Source organism: Eretmochelys imbricata, chromosome 7 (genome assembly GCF_965152235.1).
Source record: "Eretmochelys imbricata isolate rEreImb1 chromosome 7, rEreImb1.hap1, whole genome shotgun sequence".
Lineage (NCBI taxonomy): Eukaryota > Metazoa > Chordata > Testudines > Cheloniidae > Eretmochelys > Eretmochelys imbricata.
Window position 1 is genome coordinate 109,435,298 of NC_135578.1, and position 12,125 is coordinate 109,447,422.

Sequence of the window (12,125 nt, forward strand, 5' to 3'; positions counted from 1 at the left end):
TTCTTGCAGGCCAGCCCTCCAGATCTGTATATTGAAAGATTTAACATAGCTCTTGGACAATATATGGGAGCATTGCAGAGCATTGTGCCTCTTTTCATATATATGGTAAGTTTAGAACATTCTTTTTTTTGAATAGACTATGTCCATGCACATTGAGATGTTAACTGAAAGTGGAAAGAGATAAGTGCAACTTTAATGACCTATTTTCTTACAGAATATAGTATTCATTGTTGCTTTTGCTGCTGGTATCACACTTACGATCAAATCTAGGAAGATAAGAAAAGCAATGCACTTAAATTGAGAGTTGTTTGCTATTTTTCTGCCTTGCCGGTGTCTTCATAGCAGAAAGATTGATATTTTTTTGTATCGACAGCAAAAAATCAACTTTTGTGTAACTTTTTAAATGTATTGCGAGTTTGGCCAGCTCATAGGCTTGTTGTATGTTGGCCTGGTAGTTTGGGTGCATTATGGAAAAGGTGATTTCTCTCTTTAGGTTGCATGAGTTCTCTAGGCCTACAATGGCTTCTTGAAGTCATGTAAGCGGGAGAAACCACACAAACAAAAAAAGCTAAAAACCCCACCATACGGTCTCGGAAGTATAATTAGCCATAACGATAATGGAATTCGGAGCATCAGTTGCACCAAATGATTGTTTGCAAAGCTTATGGTTCGCAAGTATTTTTGCAGAAGTTCTAAACTCATTGAACTGTAACTATTGGTTTTACTGATTTTTCTAAATTCCTGCCTGTGGAGTTTTTAAGCTCTTTGATACCTGTGCAGAAGCTTATAATAATTCGGTGGGAACCTGTTAGAGCTCCAAGATGTATATTTTTGTAATAAATAACTAAAAACAAAAATTGCATGTGATCTTATCAAAAGTAGTTTATGCATTGGACTTCACTCAAGAATATGAATAGAAGGAATATTTCATATCTAGATCAAGAAAAAACTTAAATAAGATTTTAAAAAATGTCTTATTTTTAATTTTATCTGTTTTAAAAAAATTCTTTGCTAGATGCAAAAAAACTTTGTTAGAAGGGGGAGTGCATATGCATATGTGTGTGTTTAATTCACTTGCCACAATTTTAGCTAAGGGGTCACTTCTGTATCTTTATTATAATCCTCCAAATTATAAAAGGAGATGGGGATTCTTCAGTCCCCTCCACGTGGACCAGTGAGTAGTGGAGCCAGGGACCATGATGAGGAGGTGAGGATTCTCCAGTCCTCTCCTTGGGAGCAGGTACTGTCTATTTTGCCCAGCGTAATCTCTTGTACCAACCCCATTGGCCTGCCCAAAAAAAACCAAAAAAACCCCCAACAGCCCCCTCCCCCAGATTCCCCAGAGATCTACTTGCTGGTGAAGGGATGAGTCAGTTCAGTCCCTTGAGATGGGATATGAATAACTAGGCAGAGATGGCTATACTTCTTGATTTACCAACTTTGTTGCAATGAGTTGGCTCTCAGGAGTGTGCAATGCTTCCTTTCTGCGTGCTACGTGAGAATCCGTTGCATTATCTGTATATGCTTTGAGCTGTTTGTTCATGATTTAGAGCCCATAGCTAAAATAATATATTCTTAATGTTCAAGTACATGCTTTTATCACAGGTTTATTGTGTAAAATCCTGGTCAAAAGCTGTATTTAGCAGATTACATTTGGGCATTGCAGTAATTTTATTCTCTTATTCGGTATAATAACTTTTATGTAATCACAGGTTCTAATTGCTCCATAGGTTTCCCCATCCCATCTTTGTCATAACAGTGTTATTTCAGCTGGTGTTCATTTCTTCTTGATGTGAGGGGAAACGTCTTTAATTCTGTTAGTTTCTTGATAGAGAGTTTTTGAGAGTACAGTTAACACTATCTGAAAATAGTGAAAACAAGAAACTGTAATTGTAAATCAAACTGTCAGAACTTACTGATTAGACACTATAGATGAGGGCTGTGTAAGTAGTAAACAGGCAGATGGTAACAGAATCTGCTTTTAACTCTGTTTAAAAAGAAAAATATAGATTCTTCTTCGAGTAGTGTCCTTGTGGGTGCTCCACTCTAGGTGTGCGTGCATCTCTGGGCTGCTAATCTGAGAACTTCAATAGCAGTGTCCATTGTGCCCGCACATACATTGTGTCTCCTCGTGCTCTGCCAGGAGGCTAGCCAGCATGCATGACCTCCTCAGTTCCTTCTCAACCGCCCCTGGCTAGAGATGCTGCCATTAGCGTCCATTAAGACTATCATCTTAATTTACATACCTATGATTAGTTAGTTTCCTAGTTGTAGTTCTAGTTGTTTTTCTACTTTTATTTTATCCTTAAAAATAAAATTTAAAGAAGACTTTATTTTTTCTTCCGGCCTTTTCTCCCCCAATGGGGACCTTTTCCCCCAGTGGGGTATGCCCAGTTCGCTGAGCTTCAAGAATTGCCTCACTTGTAAAGAGGTGATCCCAATTGTGGATAAGCATTCTCAGTGCATTCACTGCCTCAGAGAAGGCCACGTTTAACAAAAGTGTTACCTTCGCCAACAACTCTGGCCAAGATCCTGCAAAGACAGAGAACTCTGCCAGAAGATTATCTTCATGGAGGCAGCTCTCCGACTCCAGTTTCCTGGTAGATGTGAGTCTTTCCCACAGCCTTCTACATCTAAGGGGTGTGGACCCCTCTCACAAATCATCTAAGAAGACAGCAGGAAGCCTCCATAGTGAGCGCCGAGATAGCTGCAAGTGATCACCATCTCGCTCAGTATCTTCGGCACTGAGGCAATCTCAGTCCGGCACCATGGCTCATGGAAACAGACTGCAACTGGTACTGCTGACAGGCCCACGGACCCAATGGGTATGGGCACTGACTCATTGGCACTGAAAGACAGGAGTAAGCACTGTTCTAAAAAGATGCTTCTAGTATGCAAGTCTGCATCGGTACCACCAGTGATGGCTCGCCAGGCACCAGAGCAATTGGTGCGGGAAAGATCTCTGTCCCCCCTGGCACCACCACTCCTTTTTATATAGCAGTCATAACAATGTTATGACTTCCGCATCACAAGTCCCCTCCTTTGAGTACTGAGACCTCTGCACCAAGCCTCTACTAAGCATGGGGAGTATCCCTGCTGCCATGCCATTCCCCTCTGCTCTCTAGCGAGGGTTCAAACAGTGAGCCTGAGGAAGTGGTGTTGCAGTACTCCTCCCAAGCTCCATATGGTGCTCATTACCAACAGAGCCCCAGGATATACCCACAGATGGTCCCATCATCACCATCCTGGTATGGCTATCCATGGGTGCCACTACCAGGTTCTATGCCACCACCACCTCAAAGGCCATATTGGGATCCTTGGGTGTGCACTGCCATCATGCCTCTCGACCTCTGAGCCTCGTCCGAGAACCCTTGAGGCACACTTCCCTCGGCCACACTATCCAGGGCTTCTGAATTGCCTCAAGACTTAGAGGAACAAGAAGCCAGTACTGAAGAGGAAGTGATACCAAGGACCATATCATCCTCCTCCTCTTCAAACAAAGCTGTCATGCCTTCTCCACCATCTTTGGCAGACGACTTTCGTCCCTTCGGGAGCTAACAAAGAAGGTGGCTGATGTGCTCTAGATTCTATTGGAGGAAGTCAAGGATACCCACCATCAACTCCTTGGTACTTCATTCTTCGGCCTCCTCAAAGATCACCCTCCTGATTGAGGCCATTTTAGACCTGGCAAGGGACTGTGTGGCACACCCTGGCATCAGTGGCCCCAACCTGCCAGCGAGCAGACAAAAAAAAATACTATAGCCCTGCCAAGAAAGCTGAATTCCTATTCTCCCATCCACCACCCAACTCCATCACACCGTCAACTCCCGTGGTCGACAACACCAGTCAAGAGCTTCTCCTATGACAAGGATTGGAAGTGCCTTGATCTGTTCGGTAGAAAAGCTTACTCAGCCACTCTACAATTTCGTATTGCCAACTACCAGGCCTTCATGGCAAAATCCGATTTCATAAATTACTCAAAACGGAATGACTTTATTGAAAAGATGCCAAAGCACATTGTGACTCATTCAAGGCCATTATCCAGGAAGGCCAATTAATGGCAAAGACGTCCCTGCAATCTGCCCTCAGTGCAGCCAACACGGCAGCTGGCTCTATCTCTACAGCTTTGGTGATGCGACGAGTGTCATGGATCCATTTGTCGGGCTTTCCGAAAGTCCACGTGGACCTTTCCTTTGAGGGCATGAAGCTCTTTGCCAAGAAGACTGACGCTTCCCTTCACATTCTGACAGACTCCAGGGTTAACCTCTGGTCATTGGGTATTTATATACAGGGACAAAAGAGACGATTTAGTTCCCTGTCCCAACACAGACCACAGGCATCTCAGTACCAACTTCACTGCCACTACGAGTCACAAAGAAAGAAAGGGAAATCCTCTAAATGCAAACCACCTGGCCCACAATCTTCTTCATAGCCCTCTATGTCTAAGCACCACTTTTGATGGGCAGGTTGAGGCACTGTTAGACCACTCCCCCTGACTGACTGTTAGCCGATGGCCAAGGATGTTTGGTGAGGTGCCAGCTATGCCCGTTTTATACCATCCGTGACTTTAACCGCTAGGACGCACTGTCCCTTCGCGGCGGGCAGCCCGGGCTCGGCTGACGGATGCCCCAAGGTCCTAAACACCCGTGACTTTAACTGCTAGAGCTCAGAGCTCCTTCGCAGTGGGCAGTCAGGATTGACTGACAGGCGCCCCAAGAGTTTGCCCTGTGGAGGCGGCACAACTCAACGCTAGGCTCTTAGTACTCTCACCTAATGGCCAGGCTTTATAGCCAAAACGGCTGAGGTTCTTTCATTGTGTTGGCTGCTTTACAGTAAACCAGAGAAACAAGTCAGGCTTATGCACAAATGGTTACCAAAATTTATTAAACTAGATTCTAATCATGTGGTTACAAAATTGCTAGTGCCTACTTATTTAAATGTAGAGATGTTACACACACAAACAAGTTACAAAACTGAAGCCACAATCCCAAAGAAAGAAAACAAAGTATAGAGCTCTATTTCAAAATATGTGTACACTAAAGATAGGAGATCAGGTGTGGGTCCTTCTTACCCTCCTTGCATCTCTCGATTCCAGCAGTGCCAAGCCAGGATCGGTCACTCAATTCCACGGAAAGACGAATAAGGGACAAGGCTTAGGGACCCTCTTAGCTGCAGAAGCCTTGGGAGGCTGTCACTTATCTGACCAGCAGATAGATAGTGGTGTACTCAAAAATCATGGTGCTGTAGGTCCCATACTTATACCTCTGTACTCCTTTATTCTCTTTCTCCTTTCTTATGCCAAATTGGGGCTGGTCTGTCTGGGTGACGCCAGCTCTCGCAAGAGTAGTTTACACTTGCAAGGGAGAGAAACAATAAGTTTCGACTACTGGACGTTCCTTTTATTAGGGTAAATATTTTCCCACCTAGGATGTTGGGGTGTGTGCATCATGCTATTTAGTAGGGGCTAAGAGCCATGTCTGTCACAGCTTCTCTGTCTGCTGTGAGCCTAATCGTTGTATATGTTCCCAGAGGCACATTGTAGCAGCACACCTGTGCTTCTCACAGCTTCAGAGGCTGTGCTGGAATTTATGTTAAGTGCCCTGTTGTTTTGGCTCCCTTGTGTTCCCAGCAATGCTGGTCTGAGAGGGGGGGCTGGCTGTCTGGCTACACTGACACAGCTGACCATCATTCTATCCCCGTTTGGCCACCAATTGGCAGCATTCTACAGTGCCTAGGAATGCATGACATTGGACCGATGAGTCCTAGAGATCATTCGAACTGGGTACTCCATCCATTTTTACTTCCCCATTCCTCTCCACAACACCCTTCCCCATCCATCTTCAGGGACCCTTCTCACGAGAGTTTACTATGACAGAAGATAGATCACCTCCTCCGGTTAGGATCCATAGGATCAGTACCTAACATCTACGAGGCAAGGGGTTCTACTCTCGTTATTTCCTAATACGCAAAAGGAAGGGAGGTTGGAGACCCATACTAAATCTCAGAGCTGTCAACAAATTTGTCAAGGCTCAAAATTTCAAGATGGTCACTTTAGCAACGACAGGAATAGGGAGACTGGTTTTCAGCCCTCAACCTCCAGTACACCTATTTTTATATCTCAAACCTACCAGCTCACAGACGATTCCTCTGGTTCACTCTGGGTCACAACCGCTACCAATACAGAGTGCTCTCCTTCGGGCTGTTATCAGCCCACAGAGTATTCTTCAAGGTTCTCAGTGGTTGCCGCTCATTTACATTCTCAAGGGATAGTGATCTACCTCTCCCTGGACGATTGTCCTCTCAGAGCCCAATCTCTTTGAGAGGCTCACCAAGTCACTAAAGCTACAATACACTTTACAGAACTGGGCCTACAGATCAACACCCAGAAGACAATCCTCGCTCCAGTGCAAAGCCTGGCATATATAGGGGCTGACCTTGACTCGTCATGGGTCAAAGCCCTCTTATTCCAACACAAGTTCCTATCCCTAGCCACACTCATAGACACTATTCAAAGCAGCCCACAAATACCAGCCAGAGTCTGCCTCCAACTCTTGGGGCATATGGCAGCAGGCACAGCAGTCGTATCACATGCCAGGCTTCACATGCGATGTCTCCAAATGTGGTTCATCTCAGTTTACAGACCAATCAAGGACAGACTGGACAAATCCCTGTTGCTACCCACCAGGATCAAAAACTCCTTAAACTGGTGGAAGGACCCAGACAATGTTTGCAAAGGGATCCCCTTCTCACAAACATCACTGTTGTTGCTCCTCATCACTAATGCTTCACTCATAGGGTGGGCCGTGCATCAAAACGGCCTCACAATGCAAGGCAAATGGTCGCCTTCAGAGATATCCCTCCACATCAGTGAGCTGAGAGCAGTCAGGAAAACCTGCACTCATTTTCTCCCGCTGCTCACAGGATCACACACAGGCCAAGTTATCTGTCAGGATCTTTATGTATTACGTCAGTTGGCAGGGGGGAGCTAGATAGCCCTACCTATGCACAAAAGTGATGAGCTTATGGAATTGGGACATCTCCCACAACATTATACTGTCTGCAGCGTACCTCCTGGATACACAAAACTTGATAGTGGACAGTCTCAGTTGCAAATTCCCACACGACCATGAGTGGGAGATACACCCAACAGTACTTCACAACCAGTTCAAGTGATGGGGGGACATACCACCCAGTCTACACACCTGTTCGCCACTCACCTGAAAAAGAAATGTTCACACTACTGCTCCAGAGCGGGGATGGGACAGCACTTGTTGGGCGATGCTTTCCTCTTCCCTTGGCATAGGGACCTTCTCTACCTCTTCCCTCCATTTCCCCTACTGTTGAAGGTCCTGCTGAAAATAAAAAGGGATGGAGTTCATGTCATTCTGAGTGCACCTAGTTGGCTGAGTCAGACCTAGTACCCTTACGTGTGTCAGCTCACAACGTACTCACCAGTCTCTCTCCCGACCATTCCGCACCTCTTGTCATAGAACAAAGAACATACCCTGCATTCCAACTTGGGGATTCTCCACCTCAAGGCATGACTCCTGCTTGGTTCTAACACCTAAAAAGCTCCTCCTGTTCAAGAGAGATACAAGAGTTCTGTTACACAGTAGAATATCCTTGACATGTACTTGTACTTGGGGGGAGGGATAGCTCAATGGTTTGAGCATGGGCCTGCTAAACCCAGGGTTGTGAGTTCAATCCTTGAGGGGGTTATTTGGGATCTGGGGCAAAAATTAGGGATTGGTCTTGCTTTGAGCAGGAGGTTGGACTAGATGACCTCCTGAGGTCCCTTCCAACCCTGATATTCTATGATTCGATTCTATGATACCTACAGAAATGGTCCAGGTTTCAGATTTCGTGCATGTCCCAACACATCTCTCCAAATGCCATACATACACACTCCACAAGGTCGATCTCTTCATCCATCACCTTCCTCAAGAATGTCCCTATCTTCTAGATCTGTACAGCGGTGACGTGAGCATCAGTCTAAACTTTCGCAGAACACAGGGTGATCACTGGGACTCTGCCTCCTATGCCATCTTCAGCTCCACAGGACTGTTATCTGTAACTGACCCAACTCCGCAGTCCCAGCCCTCGAGAAGGAATACTGCTTGGGAGTCGCCTACAGTGGAGCACCCATAGGGACACCACTCGAAGAAGACGAAGAAGTTACCTTGTGCAGTAACCAGGATTCTTCGAGATGTGTCCCCCTATGGGTGCTCCACAATCCACCCTCCTCCCTCTACTTCAGAATTCTTGTCTTGACTCTGCGGTAGAGAAAGAACCGGGGAGGGTTAGCCTGTGTCCACTGGCTAGCCTCATGGCGCAGCATGTCTGGGCCCAGTGGACAATGCACTGAAGTTCTCCAGTCAGCAGTGCAGAGGTGCAAGCACACCTACAGTGGGGCACCCAGAGGGAAAAACACATTAAAGAACCATCACTGCATAAATAGGGCCCTACCAAATTCACTATCCATTTTGGTCCATTTCACGGTCATTGGATTTTTAAAATAATAAATTTTAATGGTTTCAGCTATTTAAATCTGAAATTTCACGGTATTGTAATTGTAGGGATCCTGGCCCAAAAAGGAGTTTGTGGAGGGGTCACAGGGTTCTTCTTGGGGGGAGTTGTGGTACTTCTGTCCTTACTTCTGCGTTTCCGCTGGTGGCAGCGGCGCTGCCTTCAGAGCTGGGCAGCTGGAGAGCGGTGGCTGCAGGCTGGGATCCCGGCTCTGAAGACAGAGCCGCTGCCAGCGGCAGCACAGAAGTAGGGGTGGCCTGGTATGGTATTGCCACCCTTACTTCTGCGCTGCTGCTGGCAGGGCGCTGCCTTCAGAGCTGGGTGCGCAGCCAACAGCCGCCACTCTCTGGCTGCCCAGCTCTGAAGGCAGCAGAGACATAAGGGTGGCAATACTGCAACCCCCCCTAAAATAACCTTGTGACCCCCTCCTGCAACTCCCTTTTGGCTCAGGACCTCCAATTTGAGAAATGCTGGTCTCCCTTGTGAAATCTGTATAGTATGGATAAAAGCACACAAAAGACCAGATTTCACAGTCCATGATGCTTTTTCATGGCTGTGAATTTGGTAGGACCCCATGCATAAAATGACATAGCTTCGCTTCCTAATTATGACAAGTTTCCGAGTAGCAGCCGTGTTAGTCTGTATCCACAAAAAGAACAGGAGTACTTGTGGCACCTTAGAGACTAACAAATTTATTTGAGCATAAGCTTTTGTGGGCTACAGCCCACTTTATCGGATGCATAGAATGGAACCTATAGTAAGAAGATAGATATAATATACAGAGAACATGAAAAGGTGGAGTAAGAGGCTAATTAATTAAGATAAGCTATTATCAGCAGGAGGAAAAACAAAAAAAAACGTTTGTAGTAATCATCAAGATGACCCATTTAGACAGTTGACAAGAAGGTGTGGGGATACCTAACATGGGGAAATAGTCAATATGTGTAATGACCCAGCCACTCCCTGTCTCTATTCAAACCCAAGTTAATGGTATCTAGTTTGCATATTAATTCAAGCTCAGCAGTTTCTCCTTGGATTCTGTTTTTGAAGCTTTTCTGTTGCAAAATTGCCACCTTTAAATCTGTTACTGAGTTGCCAGAGAGGTTGAAGTGTTCTCCTACCGGTTTTTGAATGTTATGATTCCTGATGTCAGATTTGTGTCCATTTATTCTTTTGCATAGAGACTGTCGGGCCAGCTTATTATCACTACAAAAGTTTTTTTCCTCCTGCTGCTAATAGCTCATCTTAATTAATTAACCTCTTACTCCACCTTTTCGTGTTCTCTCTGTGTGTGTGTGAATGTATATGTGTGTGTATATAAATATATATCTATGCATCCGATGAAGTGGGCTTTTTCCTAGTTATGATTTTCTTCAAATATTTGCATCATGGGCCATGATTCTATAATCTGATCTGCATGGGAATGTTCTAGCACCCGGGCAGGACTTCAGTAAAAAGAAAAGGAGTACTTGTGGCACCTTAGAGACTAACCAATTTATTTGAGCATAAGCTTTTGTGAGCTACAGCTCACTTCATCGGATGCATACTGTGGAAAGTGTAGAAGATCTTATTATATACACACACAGCATGAAAAAATACCTCCTCCCACCCCACTCTCTTGCTGGTAATAGCTTATCTAAAGTGATCTCCTGTAAGGAGAGTGATCACTTTAGATAAGCTGTTACCAGCAGGAGAGTGGGGTGGGAGGAGGTATTTTTTCCGATGAAGTGAGCTGTAGCTCACGAAAGCTTATGCTCAAATAAATTGGTTAGTCTCTAAGGTGCCACAAGTACTCCTTTTCTTTTTGTGAATACAGATTAACACGGCTGTTACTCTGAAAAGTGACTTCAATGGGACTCTGCATGGATGGAAGGGCCCACTTGGATGGATCAGATTGTGGGACTGGGGCCACACCCAGTGGCCAGTGTTTAAAAGAAGGTACTTGTAACTTAAAACAGGAATAAACTAATGCTTAGAAAGCTTCATATGTATAGTATGAACCTAAGTTACTATTTAGCTTTTCAGAGTAACAGCCGTGTTAGTCTGTATTCGCAAAAAGAAAAGGAGTACTTGTGGCACCATAGAGACAAACCAATTTATTGAGCATGAGCTTTCGTGAGCTACAGCTCACTTCATCGGATGCATACTGTGGAAACATCCGATGAAGTGAGCTGTAGCTCACGAAAGCTCATGCTCAAATAAATTGGTTAGTCTCTAAGGTGCCACAAGTACTCCTTTTCTATTTAGCTTTTACTTTCCTGCTTTGGATTTTCCTTATCCTGCATCGTTTTGGGTATAAAGCTTCCTTGTTCAACGGTCATATATGTTGCCATTCCTGAGCTGGTCCCTATTCAAATTTTGTTTTTTGTCAATTTTTTTCTTCGATCTTGATATGTATTCCCTTCTCCCTCACCGTAAGAAAAGAAAACACTTATGTATCAGCATCCCCTTTTAAAATAAAGCAGTCTGATTCAGATGCAGGTAACAAACACTTATACTTAACTATACACTTTCATAGTCTTTAAATAGATGTAGCAAAACCGTTGGCAAATCTATCGTTCCAGAACTAACTGTTCAGCTAAGTGTTTAGTGCATTGAAAAATTTAATGACAGGTTTCAGAGTAACAGCCGTGTTAGTCTGTATTCGCAAAAAGAAAAGGAGTACTTGTAGCACCTTAGAGACTAACCAATTTATTTGAGCATGAGCTTTTGTGAGCTACAGCTCACTTCGCTGCATCCGATGAAGTGAGCTGTAGCTCACGAAAGCTCATGCTCAAATAAATTGGTTAGTCTCTAAGGTGCCACAAGTACTCCTTTTTCTTTTTGAAAAATTTAATTATTACCATGAATGGCCTTTTCTGTATTGTCAAGTTGCATTCAAGTAATGTATTTTGTAAGGATAACAGTATTCGTATTTAACCCCCGCTTCCCCCACGAAGGAGTCAAACAACCTTTTTTCCTGAGAAATCTGTGGTACATCTTGAACGTGTTTTTGTTCCTGAGCTCCTTGGCTTGTCTCAGCTTGTCTCCTCAGTATGGCCTAACAGTGTATTTTGCTGTGGTTTGAATGTATGTACCCACTGAAGTCAATAGCAAAACTCCTATTGACTCCAGTAGTACAGGATCAGGTCCCATGACATGTATGGGAGCATTGAAAATGTAGGAAGTATGTATGCTTGATCAGTTCAGTGTGTTTTCCCGCATATCCTGTAAGGCTCATCTTTATGAGGTGGTGGTGGTAGATTTCTGGAGAAGGGATTGTTGCAGGAGAAGGAATTCTCATTTCTTCCTTTTGCGAAGAGCTGTCATTTATGGTTTTAAGGTTGCTGTTGGTTTACTCTTTGTTTAGGTGTGCTTTTAGGCTGGGCTTTTCTAAGGATATTAAAGAAGCTAAGCACCTAACTTCCACTGAAATTCGGTGGACTTGGAGTCCTCTGAAATCCCAGCCTTCTTGCGCAACTAAACAAAGATCTAGCCAGCAGCAGCCTACATCTGAACTCTTTTGGCTCCTTTGAAAATCCCAGCTTTAAATAATTATCCAGGGCACCTAGAACTTAGGTGCATCTTTTTTTAATAAATCCGAATAAAAATAGGATTCA

General features: G+C 44.5%; 1 protein-coding gene across 2 annotated transcripts in view; it reads left to right on the forward strand.

The window, feature by feature from the left end:
* CACUL1 (CDK2 associated cullin domain 1) overlaps window positions 1-12,125 on the forward strand; it is an 81,012-nt gene that overhangs the window by 37,178 nt on the left and 31,709 nt on the right. For both annotated transcript variants that reach the window (XM_077823047.1, XM_077823048.1), the window contains exon 4: window positions 10-105. In XM_077823047.1, the coding sequence (XP_077679173.1) occupies window positions 10-105 (96 nt within the window). The remainder of the gene's footprint in view (window positions 1-9; window positions 106-12,125) is intronic.